At 44.6% G+C, this 19,778-nt stretch overlaps 2 protein-coding genes and 1 long non-coding RNA gene across 4 annotated transcripts in view; 1 reads left to right on the top strand and 2 right to left on the bottom strand.

The window, feature by feature from the left end:
* LOC141568817 (uncharacterized) overlaps nt 1-19,778 on the bottom strand; it is a 323,632-nt gene that overhangs the window by 18,829 nt on the left and 285,025 nt on the right. The gene's annotated exons all lie outside the window — the stretch shown is intronic.
* LOC109455751 (uncharacterized) lies at nt 1,346-8,576 on the bottom strand. Of its 2 annotated transcripts, none has more exons than XM_088802251.1 (2): nt 2,367-4,314; nt 1,346-2,294 (listed from the first exon to the last, which is right to left on the bottom strand). In XM_088802251.1, the coding sequence occupies exons 1-2, from the start codon at nt 2,402-2,404 to the stop codon at nt 1,889-1,891; spliced, it is 444 nt and encodes a 147-aa protein (XP_088658377.1). In that variant the 5' UTR covers nt 2,405-4,314; the 3' UTR covers nt 1,346-1,888. The 2 variants fall into 2 exon arrangements, with proteins under 2 accessions (XP_088658377.1, XP_088658378.1); XM_088802252.1 differs by lacking the exon at nt 2,367-4,314 and adding an exon at nt 8,079-8,576 and having other exon boundaries at nt 1,432-2,104.
* On the top strand, nt 17,892-19,235 carry LOC148756554 (uncharacterized). Its single transcript, XM_088802248.1, has 2 exons — nt 17,892-18,941; nt 19,011-19,235. The coding sequence occupies exons 1-2, from the start codon at nt 17,914-17,916 to the stop codon at nt 19,114-19,116; spliced, it is 1,134 nt and encodes a 377-aa protein (XP_088658374.1). The 5' UTR covers nt 17,892-17,913; the 3' UTR covers nt 19,117-19,235.

Genomic DNA, 19,778 nt, shown 5'->3' with positions numbered 1-19,778 from the left:
AGGTATTCACGAGAGTCACAGCACTTCTAGAATCACGGACATGGAGCTGGTGTGTGGGCAGAAAGTGCTTCCTCTTTGCCCCACATCATGCCCCCCAGAGAGGATCCACCCCGTAGGACGCACTAGCAGCCAGGAGTTCGGGATAACTCGTCCCGTCTCCCTTCTCAGGTGCCCCGGGCCTGCACAGAGAGTGTGAACAAAGTGGCCACGGTGGCAGGGAACAGGCTGTGTGTGCACCCACAGCACCGGCTCCCTCCCCACAGCGGCCTCTGCTGCATGTGCTCTTGTCAGAATCTGAGAATGGTGTCGAGCCCTAGTCGGTAATATCACTCATGACAATCTACCACCCCACGTGGTGCCAAGTGTCCTCCAAGGGGCCACTTCCACGTGGAAGACAGCAGTTCTCCTTACTAGGATGGCTCGTGCGGCGAGTGGCAGCGGCGTCCCTGTCTGCAGTACTATCCACAGCTTGCAGTGTCATTGCCATCAGGTCCTGGGGACCATCACTTCGGACCAAGGGGCCCATCTCTGATGAGCAAGGTCAGCAATAGGCACGTGACCGTGGGTCTACTTCTCCTGCCATACATCACACGACAGAGAAATTGGTGGCCAGATAAAACATGGGAATGGTCTGTTAGAGGTGCTGCAAAGACACCAACATAGAGGTGACAATAGTGACTGATTATGCTCTTCTGCATGTGGACCACACCTTAATCCAATGGCCACTATATATGGTGGACTCACATGTAGGACCCCATCTATCCACATGGGTTCAGAAAGGGATGTGTAGAAGTAGGAGGGACTCTCACGTTAACCCCCAGTGACATACGTGGGTCTCTGTGCTTCCTGTCCCACCGAGTCTGTAGGTCTCCTGGATTGAAGCTTTTACTCCTATGAAAGGCACACTTTTGTCAGGAGACATAATCCATTTTACAACTACCATGGGGCCAGTTGGGACTCCTCACATCAGTAGACGAGCAGGCAGAGGAAACAGTTACTATTTGGTGAGGGGTGATTATCATGAGGAGGGAGAGAGCAGGGAGAATGACCCTGGGTTGTAGGACGTCACTGGAGTGTCCCCTGGTGTGTCCATGCCCAGTGACAGCCTGACCTGAGAGTGACAGCACCACAGCTCACCAAGGGCCTCGTTACCCGAAGCTCAGGCCTCTACTTCTTTGGGATGGAAATGTCAGTGCCTGGAACAGGAACAGAAGACCGCGTCCTGGGTCTGAGTCTGTTCGTTGTTCGCTAGGTGACATTGCACAGGAAATGGATTTCTTTCTGGAAAATGGAGATAGTAATTGTGGGGGCTCTTCTGCTGCTCAGCATGGATGGTACGTATAGTGTGTAATATGTATGTAAATCCCTGTATCGGGAATGCTGTACAATAACTCAAACACAATCTGGATGAATTATGATGTAGAATTTATTAAGAAACACATAGGGGAGACTCCTGCATCTACAAAGACAATTCAAAGTGATCCTAAAAGAAGAAAGCCTGAAACAAGGACCATGAGTACGTTGATGAAGAAAATATGATGATGAAGATTATTGATCAGTTATGCACCTTTCAAAAAGTTATGAGAATTGTTTTCCCAAGTGACTTAGAGGAATCCAGTGACCCTGGCTCAGAGTCAAAGCCAGACCGTAACTCCATACTGAGGATGCACGAAGCTGGCACGTGACCCACATACACGGGAGGAAGAGAATGGGGAGTCCTCTGCACTCCAGCAAGCCGATTCAGAAGCTTCTATCAGGCAGATGAGTCACAGAAATTGTGGCAGAGGAAGCTAGTTTTCAACGAAATCTAGGAAGTGAATTTGTTTCCAAAATGGCAAGTCAGTTAACAGAAGGAGTTGTGTGCAGTGGTTGTTCTTCGGTGAGGTTATCAGCAGGAACAAGGCTGGCAGCAGCTGGACACACAGCAAGGGCGACAGCAGGTGGTCCTGCAGCAGGTGGTCTGGCAGCAGGTGGGGTGGCAGCAGGGCTGGCAGCAGCTGCTCACACAGCAGGGACGGCAGCAGGGCTGGCAGCAGCTGGACACACAGCAGGGACGGCAGCAGGGCTGGCAGCAGCTGGACACACAGCAGGGACGGCAGCAGGGCTGGCAGCAGCTGGACACACAGCAGGGACGGCAGCAGGGCTGGCAGCAGCTGGACACACAGCAGGGCTGGCAGCAGCTACTCACACAGCAGGGGCGGCAGCAGGGCTGGCAGCAGCTGGACCCACAGCAGCTGGGCTGGCAGCAGCTGCTCACACAGCAGGGACGGCAGCAGGGACGGCAGCAGGTGGTCCTACAGCAGGTGGTCTGGCAGCAGGTGGGGCGGCAGCAGGGCTGGCAGCAGCCTGACCCACAACAGCTGGACCCACAGCAGGTGGGCTGGCAGCAAGGGGAGCAGCACATGGTGTCAGGGGTGGAGGGTGAGTGTCTGTTCAGAGTAAGTTTCTTAGATTCTGATGTCTCCTTCTGTTCTGGGGCTTTTATACCCTGGACCGCAATGTTGGGACCAATAAGCAGGACTTTCCTTGTTGTTTATGTTGTTTTCCATAGCCACTGGGGTGTTGCCAAGGAGGAAGTTTCTCTCTCTTTAAATATTATGAATCTTTAGAAAATAAGTGTTGAATGTGTTTCTTAATTGAATAACTCATAGGAACTTTTCAGACATAAGGAAGAGGGTCACACTGACAGCATCGTTCCTGCTTTGTGCAGAATCTGGTCACATGATGGAGCTCCTCATTGGGGTCCGTACACTCTCACTCTTCAGTGTTGTTTCTTTGGCTATTCTTTGATTGGGACTTATTTCTGGGGTGATGGGCATGATACTGGTATGTTTAGAGCAACAAATTGAATCCATGCCTGAGTCCAAGTCGTGTCAGGGAGGAAACACTGCACCTCTACCCTTCTAGGTTCTTCAGGCTGGTCTAAGAATTAACTTGACAACAATTATTAACAGGGGGAAACTAAACAACAGTTTAATAACGTGTATAGCTGCTGTACACACGGGAGAGACTCAGGCACTGAGTTACTCCCCGAGACGGCAGATACTATAAGGGGGAAATTCAGTAAATCAGTAACGCAGTTAGACTTAGCTAGTTTGCAGTTTGACTCAATGCATAGACCCCTATCTCGCCACCTGTAATTAAACCTAGCTAGTTCGCAGTTAGATCCACCCTGATATTCAGCTATTTTCTCTTTGTTTCTCCCCTTACTGATTAACTGAAGAACTCTGTTTTGTTCCCTTTCTCAAGACTACCCATACCTGGTCAGTCCATTTAATTAACAACATCCTAACCTGGAAAGAGCAATTTCTTAATCCTCAGACTCCCGGACACCGGAACACACATAAAGCCTCAAGCTGCAGTGGTCCAATCGTCTGGAGTCCAGAGATAACAGACCCCAGGAAGGATGTCAGCCCTTAGACCTGCCTGCCTGACTCCCTGTTTCCTTTGTTCTTCTTGTGTATCTATAAAACCATCTGCCTGTTCTAGAAATGGAGAGACGGTCTTTGGACGGGACTCCGCCATCCTCCTGGGATGCCGGCATTGGGAATAAACCTGCTTTTCTTTCCACCAACCATGTCTCTTGATTTTTAACCTTTGCAAGCGGCAGGCAGCCAGACCTTAGCACAGTATCAATACCTTCACCTTAAATGCCATCTTTAGCTAAAGTCAAAAGATGTTGGGGGTGGGGAGTCAGTTAGGGGAGGTTGCCAGGAAAAGCACAATAAACAAGGGTAAGGCTGGTGTGCGGAGTTAAGTCCCACCTTTTCCTTTGATAAGAGTGTCTAGAAATTGAATCATCTCCATCTTCTTGGGACAGAGAGGGAGATACATTTACAAATGGAGGTTTTTCTTATACATGGAAATGTCTCTTACAAAAGGGTAACTTCTACTTGGTTTTCAGAGCTTCTCCTTTGTCCACTGTATCCTAAAATATGCCTTACACCAAAGAGAAATATTTTGGGGTGGCAAATTCTGTTCCCCTACAGTCCTGCCTTTGAAAGTTCCCCAAGGAGTTTCACAATCCAGAAGCTAATTTGATCGATTCCTTTATATCTCATTGAACCAGTCTCTCAGTCCTGAGAATAGGTCGGTTCAGTTAAACAGTTGTGTCTTATTTCAGGAGGTGGGTGATGCAGCTGGGCTTCCTAAGTTAGGCCTACATCATGTGAGAAATCAGGTATATGATAAAGCATTTCTATGGAAAGAAAAGAAAAATGAAGTTTAATGTCTAGAGCGGACTATAAACCCATCCTGAGTCCGGAGGGCAGCCTTTTGAGGGAAGAGATTTCTAGATGAAGCCGTCAAAGTATCTTTTGCTGTTTGAATGTCTCAGATGGTGTCATCAGGTGTTCGGGTAAACTTTCTGAGTGGCCCACGTAGCAAATGGCACGAAGAAAATTGTCTAAACATGAGCTTTCATGGCAATTTCTCTGAAGTTTATATCAAGTGCAGGGCTTTGGGGGAAAGGAAAGTTTTAGTTTTCAATGATTACAAATCATAAATGATTGGAGAAAATTGGGAACATTAGTTCAGAGTGTCGCAGCCAGACATGGGGAAACTAGAATAATTTTGGAAAACAAAATCTGAAAAGACAATGAATAGCACTAGAAGGTAATCTCTACAAGTGTGTATTATAGTTTCTACTGAAACATAATTTTTCTCTTTACATTCACTTCCATTTTTACCAAAAATAATTATAGTAAAACTAATTTATTCTCATAACAAGTCTAGTCTTATTAAATTTGGCCTGCTTATTTATATAAGAGAGGCAAGAATAGCAATGGATCATATGTGTTCTTTTTAAATCTGTGTTACTGAAACTTTTCATAAGGAATCTTCAGCTTGAACTTCTAACAGCCTTTCAAGGGTAAGAAGCAAGCCAGATACTTGCCATTAGGCTTTGCCTGCAATACCTATAGATTTGGGGAAATTTCTCTCTTCTTGGGGTCCTCAAAATATCCTGAGGTTCTCCTTATAGCAAACTAGGACAAATTTCTTTCTCCTTCTTCACCTTTTCATGAATAGAAGATCCATTCGTACTGCAGATCTTAGCAACCTGAGCATACATTTTTTTCTTTTCTTCTTAAGTCAAGAACTTCCGCTTTTTCATGTAAAGGAACCACTTTACAGCTTCTCTTTGTCATATCTGAGTTGCCCGCATCACTGCTCTTCCACTTGGAGGCCATTATTACACTTAAGAGTGCCTTGAACACAGTCAATGCCACAACAGCTGATCTGAGAACTGAGATGCCTGCTAAGTGACTAACTGGCCAGTAGTGTACACAGCATGGATACTCTGGACAAAGGTATGATTTACATCCCCGGCAGGATGGAGTGAGAAGACGCGAGATTCATCACGCTACTCAAAATGGAGTGCAATTTTAAAACTTATGAATTGTTTATTTCTGGAACTTTCCATTTACTATTTTTGGACCATGGTGGACCACAGGGAACTGAAACCACAGAAAGCAAAACAGCAGATATAGGGGGACTACTGAAAAGTATATAAAATACACATGAATAATATAATAAATAATTACGAAGCAAATATCAATATACCCAACGCCCAAGTCAAGAAATAGAGCGTTGCTGTCACCAAGAGGGCCCTTGATGTGTCCTCTCTTGACCACATCTCCCTCCTCCCACCCTACAGATAACCACTATCCTGATTTTTAAAGTAATCTTTTCATTGATTTTCTTTATAGTTTTATCACCTAGGTACGCATCCTAAGCAATATAGTTTAGTTTTACATGTTTTGAATTTTGTATAAATGAGTCTTCCTATTTATATTATGTGTTTTATTCTTTCACTCAGTATTATGTAAGGGGGTGGTAGGCAGCCTCTAAGATGGCCCAGTGATTTCTACCTCTCGGTTTCATGGTTTTACAGAATTCTCTCCCCATGAGTAACTTGCTTCTCACCAACAGTATATGGCAGCCTCAAGTGATTAAGTTACAAAAGATTGTAACTTCCATCTTGCTAGCCAACTTTCTCTCTCACCGGCTTTGATGAAGAGAGCTGCTGTGTGGGAGAGATCTGTGCTGGAAAGCACTGAGCACAGTCTCCATTCAACAACCAGCAAGGAACTGAGGCTCTCACTCCGATGGCCCTCGAGGAATTGAATCCTGTAACAACCATGTAGTAGTTTGGAAGTGGATTTTTCCCAAGTCAAGACTTTAGATAAGACACTAGCTAACACCTTGACTGCAGCTTTATAAAATATTACAAAATAGAGGGCCAGATGAGCTGTACTTGGATTCCTGATCGACAAAAACTGTGAGACAGTAAATATGTGCCATTTTAAGCTGCTAGATTTTGAGGTGATATTACACAACACTAGATAACTGGTACAGATTGATCTAGTACCACACAGCACAGAGATGAGGATGAAGGGATCAAAGGGTCCAGAGAAGTGGATATGATAGAATAGTTCTAGTCATAAGACCAGAAAACCCAGCCGGCGATGTTCCCTAGGAGCGGTCAGGGGGTACAGTATGTACTAAGGTAATAAGGAATGAACAGGAGGTCAGCAGCATCATTCAGCAATACAGTCGTGTCTGTTCTCTAAAGTCAGAGCTTGCGGTAGGGAGTGCTGCACAGAACCGAGCTCCCTAGCAGTAATGGGGATGGTAAAATCCCTGACTAGCAGAGGCCTGATGGCAGCATTGAACTATAAGAAGTGGGTATAATTATGTGATGGGCAGCAAGTCTGGAAAGACAACTGGGCAGAATGATGTGTGACTTACGGGGATCTATCAACATGGACAATAGAGCACAGTGTCCCTCAGAATAGGATATGTGGGTGACCAGTAAGACAGCCGTGTGTGTGTGTGTGTGTGTGTGTGTGTGTGTGTGTGTGACAATGCTTGAGAATAAATGAGCAAAAGACTGAGGTGAGTGATCCTAATGGAAAATCATGACCCCTCACCCAGTTTTCAGAACTAGGCTGGTTCTCTGACTTACAACACATTGATCCATGGAAGGAGAGGCCAGTCGTCATCCAGGACAAGGAACCACAGCAAGTATATATACTAGTGATTGCTCCAGTCCTGTCCCAAAGGCATCTACAGCCATTTCCTCAGGGGAAACTGGGATACCCCTATATTTGGATGATGTTTGTTACTGGATCTGAGTTGACACGGACAGTTGGCTACCATTCATAATATATGAAAAATGTTTTGAAGGGCACTGGTGATGAGAGTTGGAACACTGGTGTCTGAGATAGGGTGCCCTCAGGAACAGACCCTAAAACAGGGGCTTGAGATCAAGTAGTTTACTTGCGAGAGGATTCGAAGAATGCTGTTGGTAACCCTGAAAGTGATCTGGGCAAGGGATAGAAGCCAGTATTGAATGGTTTGATGAGCAGGTTCCTCTTATAAGCAGATGGGGTTCAATCCACTGAGGAGCTCTGGAGACTGGTACAACTCGCCCCTGCTTGAGAGGAAAGAAGCTAGAGCATTCACCACCAACTCCCAACTATTGCCCCTAGTGATGTTAACTCTCGACTACTGGCCGGAACGTGCTCCTTCATCGGGAGAAAGACCTCAGGCAGAGTTCCAGATGCTCGTTGTACAAACTATCTTTCTATATTACCATAGCATAAGGATGCAGAGGAAATAGAGGTGGAAATCCTGAAATCACCTGCTATACTCTGATCTCCGCAGAGAACAAAGGAACATTTGACAGCTAAGGATGGCAAGTCAAGAAGGAAAAATAATAAGACATGATGCTCTCATATTTGTGTGCCTGGAAAATTAAGATTTATTCAAGATTTGGGAACATCTCTATGTGAGAAAATCTGGCAGAGAACAAATGCATCAATTGGGGTGATGTGTTGGGTGACAGATTTCAGAGAAAATTCATGCTTTCTATCCATTTGGGAGATTGATAGTAACATGGGGGGGGGGGACAGTAAATTTAAAGGCCAAAGTCAGTTGAAAAATCAGTTGGAAGTGAAGTGTTACAGTCGGCCTCTCCTGACTCAGTTCACTGGGACCACATCAGGGAGGTGGGTTGACGAAAACCAGGTGAGTGCAGGTCAGGGCCATCAGCAGCAAGAACCACTAGAGCAGACTGGGCGGCAGCAGGTGGTCTGGCAGCAGCTGGGGCGACAGCAGCTGGAGATGCAGCAGGTGGGCCTGCAGCAGCTGGAGCCATAGCAGGAGGGGCGGCAGCAACTAGAAATGCAGCAGGTGGGGCGACAGCAGGTCTGGCAGCAGCTGGGGCGGCAGCAGCTAGAAATGCAGCAGGTGGGGCGACAGCAGCTGGAGATGCAGCAGGTGGGGCGGCAACAGCTGGACACACAGCAGCTGGGGCGGCAGCAGCTAGAGCCACAGCAGCTGGGGCGGCAGCAGCTGGACACACAGCAGCTGGGGCGGCAGCAGCTGGAGCCACAGCAACTAGGACGGCAGCAGGTGGTCTGGCAGCAGCTGGGGCGGCAGCAGCTAGAGATGCAGCAGGTGGGCCTACAGCAGGTGGTCTGGCAGCAGCTGGGGCGGCAGCAGGTCTCCTGGCAGCAGCCTTGGCCACAGCCCTGGTCAGAGCAGACGGAGCCACAACAGGAGTTGACCATGGTGTCAGAGGGTGGAGGGTCTGGGTGGGTTTTCAGGAAGGTGGGTTTGGAAGGTTTGGAGGTTTGCTTGCCCCCGGTCCCCTTTTATACCCTGCTGAGGGGCTGCTGTCATCAGATGCAGTGCTCTTTCCTTGTTACTGTTTGTCCTAATAAACTGGTGATTATCAAATTAGTCAAGTTTGTTTTCCTTGTTAACCCTTTCAAGATGAATGGAAAACAGTTTCCTTGTCCTGCGGTGTTAGGATTCATCCCTTCAGCTCTTCCTGAATCACTCCTTCTGGGTCTCTCTTGAGTTAGCTTCCTCAAAGGAAGCAGTCACGTGATTTCTGCCTCGAGATGGTGTATGTGTTTGCACAGCACAGCATGTGTCCCCTTGGGTGATAAAGATTCTAATAGACACACATTCCTTTTGGTGATTTGGGAGGATAAAACTGATGGTTCATTCATTGTGGGTCAGGTGAGCAGAGAAGTTTTGAGTGTGAAACAGGGCATCACTGGCATGAGAATAAGAAGACTTTTAGGACCTTTCCCCCTCTTTCCTCTGAGTCATGACCCATCTAGACTTCCTGATGGTAAACCAATAACTATCCTAAGGAGGAAAACCAAGTCATGAAATTTTGATGTTTCTTCTTTGCCCTCGACTTTACTGAGGTATACTTAATACACACACAAAAATAACTCATGTCTAATGTATACATGTTGATGAAATTGGACTTATGCATACACCGTATAACCATCACACCACAATTAAGGCAATAAACATATCCATCACCTACAAAAGATTTTTGTGTGACCGCCTTTTTTGTGGTAAGAACATTCACATAAGACTTACCTTCGTAAGTTTTTAAGTCCACTATATCGTCTTGTAAATTATAGGTACAATGTTGTATAGCAGACCTGGGAACTTACTCATCTGCTATGATTGTAACTTTATACCCATTGAACAACAACTACCCGTTTCCTACTCCCCACAGTCCCTGGAAACCAACATTTTATTATATGCCTGCTGAGTTTATTGAATAGCTTGTGTAAGTGGAATCATGCAGTATTTGTCCTTTTGTGACTGACTTATTTCACTCAGCATAATGTCTTCCAGGTCCATTCATGTTGTTGGCATGGGCCAGATTTCCTGTTCTTTTTTTTAAAAATGCTCAATAATATTCACTTTCATTAAGGTATTAGTGTTGGCATTCAGGGTGTAATTCAGGGTTTAATAGCAGGAACTGGTTGGCAGTAAGTGTGGACTTATACTGAGGTTAATATGTGAAACACCTGTCTTTTTCATTACAAATGTCTTCAACCTTTGTTACAGATACGCAGTGCATAACTATAGACCAGCAGTTCTCAGTCTCTTCTACCTGATACCAGGAGTCACATGGCTCATTTTAATGATGTTATACCTGGGGAAGAGGTGCTAAGAGGGAATGCAACTTTGGGGTATGTGGGTGGCTCAAATCAGTTCTCCCACGAAGTTTAGATATAATCACTCCTCGCCAGTGCCTGCGTCATGTTGCATTAATAACTACTTGTCTAGATCTAAGAAAGACTGACATTTCATCTTGTTAGATTTAGTCTCTTGTGTAAGGATGTCTAAAGTATTTAAACCATGATTCTCTCATTCAACATATTCAATTTTTCCTAACTTCATGGCCTCCAAATATTTTGATGAAAAGACTCATATTTTATTACTCACTTTCATATTTTATGACAAGACTCTCAACCAAATTGGGATGTCCTTGGTGCTTTTCTCAGGATGACTAGTCCGAGACAGGAATGGCTACTATACCCGAACCATCCTACAGTTGAAACTGATACCTATTTGGAATAACAGTACAAAAACAGAATTTTACAGGAAGTGTCCTTTTTTTCTCCCAGGTTGTCTTGACTTCCAAGCAGAAAAATGTATACAAACATTTCAGCTAGTGGTGCCCCTCATTTTTTGAAACACTAGTCAGCTAGTCATATGGTTGCTGCATGTGAGAGATTGACTTGCCCCAAATTACTATAATGGATGATAATTGATAAGTGGGTATCTCCTAAAGAGAAAAAAAAATTAACCAACCATGGTGAGGGTGTTTAATGGAATGGCTGTCTCTATAGATAGTCATGGAGGGTTTAGTGTCAGCTTGTTGTAGAGGAAGCATCAAGAACCAGATGGAGGAGATTGGATGAAATGGGTTGGTGGATACCTTTCTACCTTAAGTGACTTATAAGTCTAATAAACCAAACTCCTTATGATGCTTTTTTATTCCTGGTCATTTTCTATTTCTGCGCTGGCCCTGGTTTCCGGGCTGACATAACCAGGAGGATAACAGCCTATACTCCTGATTGAAGCTCTACTTCCCAGCAGGTCTGGCTGGTTCTGAGTCTACAGCTCTGGGCTGAGCCCACATACGGCATTTTATTAGAAAGGTCCTGAGCTGCTTCTTTTGTCACAGTAAGATGAGGGAACAAAAGCAGATTTCAAGTTGTTGTGGGGTCAAGGCCCTAGAAAGAGCCATTATGAAGTCTGAAAACAACTTTAAGAATTTCATAAGCCCTTATATTTTAGTAAAAGAATGTCCCCTAGGAGCCCTTATGATGGGGGTCTGCCTATGATAGGGGACTCTATAGAGATAATTTTTATTTATATTAATTGTCTATATATCTTTTCTTCATGGTGTGTGTGTGTGTGTGTGTGTGTGTGTGTGTGTGTGTATTTCTGTGTGTTACTTAGGGTGAGCTTAAGATTATGTTTGAAAATTTCTCGTAATTTCTTCTAGTACTTTAACAGCTTTATGTTTATCTTGACTTTCATACAAATGAAATTTACTATGGTTAAATGAATGAAGTAGTATGTCTCTTTCTTTTCCTTTCCTTTCCTTCTTTCTTTATCCAGAAGTTAACTAGCTGTCCTATACCATTTTTATAATAGTCCCTATTTTCATAGTGATTAAACTGCCGCCTTTATTCGGCACTTAATTCCTATAGGTTTTTAGGTCTATTTCTGGACTCCATTCAGTGGTACATCTTACTGAAAATCATTGGGTTGGAGGGTCTCTAATGTGACTTTCAGTTCTACAAATCCATGGATGTAGGACTATTTAAAAAATTCCGTTTTACTTGACTACTCATTGTTTTCCTATCTATGTTTCTTTTTATATTTTAAAATTTATAACTGTTCTCAGATTTTGTCATGTAAAAACACAATGTTAACAGTACTTACTCTTATAGGATATAGTCAATGTTCCATTGTGCTCACTCAAAACAAAATACCCTGCCATACATGCCCTAGTGAGAATCTTGCTGAGATACATTATGACTTAGGAAAGAGATATAGAACTTTGGGAAAATTATTTTCCTTTACAGCTCTATTTCTTGGTTAGTGTTGAATCCACCAACGTCCCCTAAAAGTTGAGCATAACTAAGTAGGCCACAGAGATAAAATATGACCTGTATTTCTACTCTTCTAGCAACATATTTTACCTGCTTCATGCCTGTCTGCCTTTCAAAATTTAACTGAGACATAAACTGCATGATTATCAAAAAAAGTGACACTTGGATTCCCAGAAGGAGAGAGTAATTTTCTTGTAGGTAAGACTAAATATTGGAACCCTTTAGTCCAAAAAGAAAATAGATGGGTTTATGATGCAACTTTAAAAAGCCATAAGGAATAAGGGATGAAGAAAATAGATACAAACTTACTAAACTGAAGAGTATTCAAGTTAGACAGTATGTCTTGCAACTACAAAGTGTTCCCCTCAAGTAGCAAACCTCAATAATTATTTCAAAATACTAACTACTCACTCACTCACTCACTCCCTCTGAACTTGAAATAACCCAGACGTCCTTCACAGGTGAATGGCTGAACACATCAAACTGTAATACATTCATGCTGTGGAATACTGCTCAGCAATGAAAAGGAAGCGCTATTGATATACTGAACAACTTGCAGGATCTCAAGGGAATGATGCCAAGTGTAAAAAGCCAATGGCCAAAGGTTACACACTGTAAGACTCCATTTGTAGAACATACTTGAAAGAAAACTACAGAGATGGAGAACAGAGCAGTGGTGGCCAGCGGTAATGGATGAGTGGGAGGGAGTGGACGTGGCTACAAAGGAGGACCCTTAGGGAGACTGAACAGTTTTGTATCTTGATTGCCAAGGTGGTTACAGAAATCTATAGAGAACACATGATAATACTGCATAGAACTACACACACACACACACACACACACACACACACACACACACACGAGTACATGTAATACTGGTAAAATCTGACCCAGTCCTGTGGATTGCACTAATGTCAGTTTTTGAGTTTTGATATGTACTATAATTACATACGATGTGACAATTGAAGGAAATGGGATGTAGTATACATGGGACTTTGCTGTAGTTTTTTTCCCCCAAGTTACTGTGTATATATAGTTATTTCAAGATAAAATGTAAAATGAGGCTAATTGGAGGTTAAAAGGGAGCAAGGCCTTATTTGTCGACCAGGTACCTTCATCTCATTGTGTCTTTATGACAACTTTATCTTATCTAGCATCACACCACACACAGATGAAGAGAGATCAAAAGAGCAGAGAAGTGGATATGCCATAATAGTTCTAATCATAAGGAGAGAAAACCCAAGTGATTGCCACTGTTCCCTAGGAGGGCTCAGGGGGTACAGCATGTACTAAGGTAATAAGGAATGAACAGGAGGTCAGCAGCATCATTCAGCAATACAGTCGTGTCTGTTCTCTAAAGTCAGAGCTTGCGGTAGGGAGTGCTGCACAGAACCGAGCTCCCTAGCAGCAATGGGGATGGTAAAATCCCTGACTAGCAGAGGCCTGATGGCAGCATTGAACTATAAGAGGTGGGTATAATTATGTGATGGGCAGCAAGTTTGGAAAGACAACTGGGCAGAATGATGTGTGACCCACGGGGATCTATCAACATGGACAATAGAGCACGGTGTCCCTCAGAATAGGATATGTGGGTGACCAGTAAGACAGCTGTGTGTGTCTGTGACCACACACACACACTCACATGCACTTGTATTTAAAAAAACTTAAGAATAAGTGAGCTAAAGGCTGAGGTCAATGATCCCAATGAAAAGTCATGACCCCCTCACCCAGTTCCAGACATGAGCTAATTCTCAGACCTATAACCTATTGAAGGAAAGGCCAGTCGTCCAGGACAAAGGGCCACAGAAGGGTATGTGTTACTGATCTCTCCAGCCCTTTCCCAAAGGAATCTTCAGCCATATCCTTGGGTGAAACTGGAATACCCCTATATTTGGATGTTGTCTATTACTGGATCTGAGTTGACACTGACAGTTGGATACCCAAAATGCCAACATGGTCCCTCCTTAAACTACGTTAATCCAGAAACCTAGGGTTGAAGGAGGAATTGCCCCATTCACCTTCATGCCCAGTGATCTATTTGAGGGAATTGATGCCTCCCTCCTTCATAACTGTAGGCTCTGTGCATCTAGAGGTTCCAGTTCTAAGAAGGGAAACTTACCTTCAAGAGGACATGGTAAGGGTCTGATTAGAACTAAAGCTACGGTTGTCACCTTATCATTTTGAGCTTCTAGTGCCAGGCGATCCGTAGGCAAAGAAAGGAGTGATGGGGACAGGGCGGATGTGTTTAGCACGTAGGTGAACTTGTGGGGGCTTTCTTGGCACACCTATTTCCAGTTAACTGCAAATGGAGCAGCTGTACAACAGCTGTCGCCCAATGAGGACACGGTGAGCAAGGTTTCAGAACTCTCAGGGAGGAGGATCTCAGTTCCTCCACCAGGCAAATCACCTAGGCCAGCAGAGGTGCTACCACCTCCTCTTGTTAGTTCCTCCAGAAAGTGGACCAATCAGTTGGAGTCAGCTTACGTAGAGTAATCTAAGGACCTGCACAGTGCCAGGCATAGACTATGACATTCTATCCAGCTCATTCTTGGACCAGTGAGCCAGACTTTTCTTGTTGTTGTTGATACTTTTCTATAGTCCCTGGGGGAGTTGTAAAAGGGAAGTTGTTCCCTAAATGTTACGCAGCTTTAGAAAATAAGTGTTTAATGTGTTTTGTAATTGAGAATAATTCATAGAAACGTTTTCAGGTAAAAGAAAGGTGTTCACGTCATCAACAATGGTCTCCTCTGCTCACACTCTGGTCGTATGAGGTGGTCCCTGATGCCTCATGAGGGTCAGTGCACGTGTCCTCCCCAGTTTTATTTCTCCAGCTGACTTAGATGGGAAATGTCCCCGTGGTGACGGGCATGGTGCTGATATGTTCACGGTGACAGCTGAATCCATGCTGAGTCCAAGTCTGTTTCCCCACAAAAGCCTGACTGACTCTCGACCTCTACAGGGATCTCTCTGGGGGAACCTGCCCCACCTGTGTGGCCCAGTTCTATCACGGGCACCTGCGTACAGGATGTTTAGCACAATCTCTTCCATATTTAGCACAGCAGAACCGACGCAGAGGGGTAGAGGCAGAAGCTGAGACTGAGAAAGCATCAGTCATTTTACTTCCTGGGTGACCAATGGATTAAATACTTGAATGTAAGATATGACACCATAAAACTCCTAGAAGAACACACAGACACTGACACTGGTCTTGGCAATGATTTTTTAGAGTTGGCACCAATGCAAAGGCAAGAAAATAAACGAGTGGAACTATATCAAACTAAAAAGCTCTACACAGCAAAGGAAAGCATCAACAAAATAAAAAGGCACCCTCTTGAATGGCAGAAAATATTTGCAAATCATATATCTGATAAAGGTTTAATATCCAAAATATTTATATAAAGAGCTCATACAACTCCATAGCAAAATACCAAACAATCTGATTACACAATGAGCAGAGGATCTGAACAGTCATTTTGCCGAAGGAGACATAGATGACCAACAGGTACATGGACAGGTGCCAAAGAACACTAAGCATCAGGGAAATGCAAACCAAACCACAATGAGCTATCACCTCACACCTGTCACAATGATAATAAACAAAAAGACAAAAGATAACAAATGTTGATGATGTGGAGAAAAAAGAACCCTTGTGCACTGTTGGTGGGAATGTAGATGGCTGCAGCAAGTATGGAAACCAGAATGGAGGTTCCTCAGAAGTCCTGCCAGCTGCAACAACATGGATGAGCCTAGAGGGAATTGTACTAAGTGAAATAAGCCAGACAAACACAAATACCATATGATTTCACTTATGTGGAATCTAAGGAACAAAATAAATGAATAAACTAAACAGAAACAAACTCATAGATACAGAGAACATTTTGAAAGTTGCCAGATGGGAGGGGGATGGGGAGACAGGTGAAAAAAGGGGAATATGTGTAAATTGCCAGTTATAAAAATAGTCACAGGGATGTAAAGTACAGCATAGGGAATATAGTCAATAATATTGTAATAACTATGTAGCGTATCAGATGGGTACTGGACTTTATTGGGGTGGTTGCTTTGTGAGTTATGTAGATGTGTAATCGCTGTGTTGTAAACCTGAAACTAATGTCATGTTGTATGTCACAGTGAAAAATAAAAACGTTACTTAAAAATATTAAAAATAGAACTACCTTATGATCCAGCAATTCCACTTCTGAGTAATTATCTGAAGAAAAATAAACCACTAACACAAAACGATATATACACCTACATGTTCACTGCTGCAGTATTTATAATAGACAAGACATGGAAGCAACGTACGTATCCACTGATGTAAGAATGGATGAAAAAAAAAATGAGGCATATAATATATATACAATAAAATATTATTCTACCATTAAAAGAAGGAAATCTTCCCATTTGTAGCAACATGGATGGACCTTGAGGGCTTTACGCTAAGAGAATTAACTCAGACAGAGAAAGACAAATACTATATGATCTCACTTATATGTAGAATGTAAAAAAGAAAAAGTGACCTCATAGAGACAAAGGACGTGTTGTTGGGAGCCTGCGGTGGGTGGCTGGGGGTAGGAGACACGGGTCAAGTAGGTGCAAGACACAAACTCCCAGGTATGAAATAAATTAGTCGTGGGCATGTGATGTACAGCATGGAGACAATAGTTACTATTAATGTATTGGAGACTATCGTTACTAATAACGTAATGTATTGAAAGTTGCTGAGAGAGTAGATCTTAAAAGTCCTCATCGCAAGAAAAAGTTTGTATCTATGGATGGTGACAGACGTTAACTAGACTTACTTTTGTAGTGATTATTTTGTAATAGATATAAATATTGAATCATTATGTTCTACAGCTGAAACTAATATAATGTTATACGTATGGCAATTGTACCTCCATAAAAAAATTACTGATATATATATATATATATATATATATATATATATATATATATACCGGTAGATTCAGAAAATTCACAGTATCAGGAAGAGCAGGTGACACTGTTGGTAGTAAAATGTTAGAAAACTATTCTATTCTTTCTACCACTGTTGACTATATGCTTTCCCTATGACATGACAACTTCGCTCCTACATATTTAACTAGAAAACCGAGAAAAGGGGGCAGAAAAGTTTATAGGAGATTATGGCTGACAATGTTCCACAATAGTTGAAATATATAAATGTACACAAATATATCTTGGCTATCATCTTAGGTCACCTGTTTGCATCATTTTAAAAAAAAAAGTAAGTGCAAGTTGGGATGTCTCACCTGAGATACTGACCCACCTAGAATGAGAGACGGAACATTACTGGACTGATGCTCTGAAACCCAGTGTATGGTTTCTGCCTCCATCCTCCTGTTTTGGTGCTGATTTGCCAACTGTCCTCTGCCCAAGGTCTCTGATAGACCTGGGAAACACATTTTGAGCACATTGCCACAGAGAGACACATGCTAGAGCCTTGAACCAGACTTTCGGAGGTATCAGACTTGGACTCACGCAGGGCTTCATTCCCACAGACCGTCAAGTGCTGACCTCTCAGGGCACTTCCCAATCTAAACACGGCCAAAGGAGCAAAGCTGAGAAAGGACAACTCTCCTGACCTCCTACAACCAGCGGGCACTATCACATGACCAGATGACGTCACATGACCAGAAATGTTGCTGGGGATGATTCCTCACTGTCTCATTTCTGGAAACGGTCCTTAAGTAGTATTCCCAATTAAGAAAAAGATCAAACAGAAATTTACAGAAGCCTCAAAACACAAAGGGAACAACTTCCTCCGTGATAATTTCCCAATGACAAAAAACAACATAAACAACAAGGAAAGTCCTGCTTATTGGTCTCAACATTGGGGTCCAGGGTATAAAAGCCCCAGAACAGAAGGAGACATCAGAATCCGAGAAACTCACCTCTGAACAGAAACTCACCTCTGAACAGAAATTCACCCTCCACCCCTGACACCATGTGTTGCTCCCCTTGTTGCCAGCCCACCTGCTGTGGGTCCAGCTGTTGTGGGTCAGGCTGCTGCCAGCCCTGCTGCCGCCCTACCTGTTGCCAGACCACCTGCTGTAGGACCACCTGCTGCCGTCCCTGCTGCCGTCCCTGCTGTGTGAGCAGCTGCTGCCAGCCCTGCTGCCGTCCCTGCTGTGTGAGCAGCTGCTGCCAGCCCTGCTGCCGCCCAACCTGCTGCCAGACCACCTGCTGTAGGACCACCTGCTGCCGTCCCTGCTGTGTGAGCAGCTGCTGCCAGCCCTGCTGCCGTCCCTGCTGTGTGAGCAGCTGCTGCCAGCCCTGCTGCCGCCCAACCTGCTGCCAGACCACCTGCTGTAGGACCACCTGCTGCCGTCCCTGCTGTGTGAGCAGCTGCTGCCAGCCCTGCTGCAAACCCTGCTGTGTAAGTAGCTGCTGCCAGCCCTGCTGCCAACCCTGCTGTGTGAGTAGCTGCTGCCGTCCCTGTTCTGTGAGCAGCTGCTGCCGTCCCTGCTGTGTGAGCAGCTGCTGCCAGCCCTGCTGCCGCCCAACCTGCTGCCAGACCACCTGCTGTAGGACCACCTGCTGCCAACCCTGCTGTGTGAGTAGCTGCTGCCGTCCCTGCTGTGTGAGCAGCTGCTGCCAGCCCTGCTGCCGTCCCTGCTGTGTAAGTAGCTGCTGCCGTCCCTGCTGTGTGAGCAGCTGCTGCCAGCCCTGCTGCCGTCCCTGTTGTGTGAGCAGCTGCTGCCGTCCCTGCTGTGTGAGCAGCTGCTGCCAGCCCTGCTGCCGCCCAACCTGCTGCCAGACCACCTGCTGTAGGACCACCTGCTGCCAACCCTGCTGCCAACCCTGCTGTGTGAGTAGCTGCTGCCGTCCCTGCTGTGTGAGCAGCTGCTGCCAGCCCTGCTGCCGTCCCTGCTGTGTAAGTAGCTGCTGCCAACCCTGCTGTGTGAGCAGCTGCTGCCAGCCCTGCTGCCGTCCCTGCTGTGTGTCCAGCTGCTGCCAGCCCAGCTGCTGTGGGTCCAGCTGCTGCCAGCCCTGCTGCCGCCCCACTTGCTGCTGCCAGCCCTGCTGCCAGCCAGTGTGCAGTTGTCCCGTGTACGTGCAGAGAACCTGCTACCTCCCCACCTGCTGCTGCGTGCCTGGGTGCATTCGCTATGGCGGGTGCAGCTGCTGCCAGCCTTGCTGCTGCTGATCTCCTCGCCAGAGCACCGCTGTCTGCACAAACGCCTCCTGCTAACTGCCTTGCCATTATGGAAACAAATTCACCTTCTAGGCTTTGCTGACAACCAGCACGCTGCAGCATAATTCCGTGTCTTCTCGAAAATAAGATTTAGCCAGACCATCAGCTCTAATGCGTCTTTTGGAGCAAAAATTAATATAAGACCCAGTACATTATATTATATTATATTATATTATATTATATTATATTATATTATATTATATTATATTATATTATATTATTATATTATTATATTACGTTATATTATATGGGTCTTATAATAATTTTAGCTCCAAAAGACGCATTAGAACTGATGGTCTGGCTAGGTCTTATTTTGGGCTAACAAGGTTTCTGTGACTCTTTGGCCTATTTAAAAGTTGTGAATCAGCTTGCTGGAGTGCAGAGGACTCCCCACTTCTTTTCCTCCCGTGTATGTGGGTCATGTGCCAGCTTCGTGCATCCTCAGTACGGAGTTACGGTCTGGCTTTGACTCTGAGGTCAGGGTCACTGGATTCTTCTAAGTAACTTAGGAAAACAAATTTTCATAACTTTTTCATAGGTTTCTATAATTGATCAATAATCTTCATAACCACACTTCTTTATTAATGTACTCATAGTTCTTGTGTCAGGCTTTC

The sequence above is a fragment of the Rhinolophus sinicus genome, chromosome 12 (genome assembly GCF_057876585.1).
Source record: "Rhinolophus sinicus isolate RSI-liver-muscle chromosome 12, RSI-T2T, whole genome shotgun sequence".
NCBI classification, from domain to species: domain Eukaryota; kingdom Metazoa; phylum Chordata; class Mammalia; order Chiroptera; family Rhinolophidae; genus Rhinolophus; species Rhinolophus sinicus.
Note: the sequence above shows the minus strand (reverse complement) of the source record. Positions and strands in the feature narration are given on the sequence as shown.

What these genes read in the sequence shown, in the direction of transcription:
- LOC109455751 (XM_088802252.1), bottom strand. Translation starts at nt 8,576, where the DNA reads ATGGTCAACTCCTGTTGTGGCTCCGTCTGCTCTGACCAGGGCTGTGGC. An exon ending in AGACCACCTGCTGCCGCCCA is followed by an intron (nt 2,105 to 8,078) that starts GTCTGCTCTAGT and finishes AGCTGCTGCCAG; the next exon opens with CCCTGCTGCCGTCCCTGCTG.
- LOC148756554 (XM_088802248.1), top strand. Translation starts at nt 17,914, where the DNA reads ATGTGTTGCTCCCCTTGTTGCCAGCCCACCTGCTGTGGGTCCAGCTGT. An exon ending in TGCCAGCCCAGCTGCTGTGG is followed by an intron (nt 18,942 to 19,010) that starts GTCCAGCTGCTG and finishes GCCAGTGTGCAG; the next exon opens with TTGTCCCGTGTACGTGCAGA.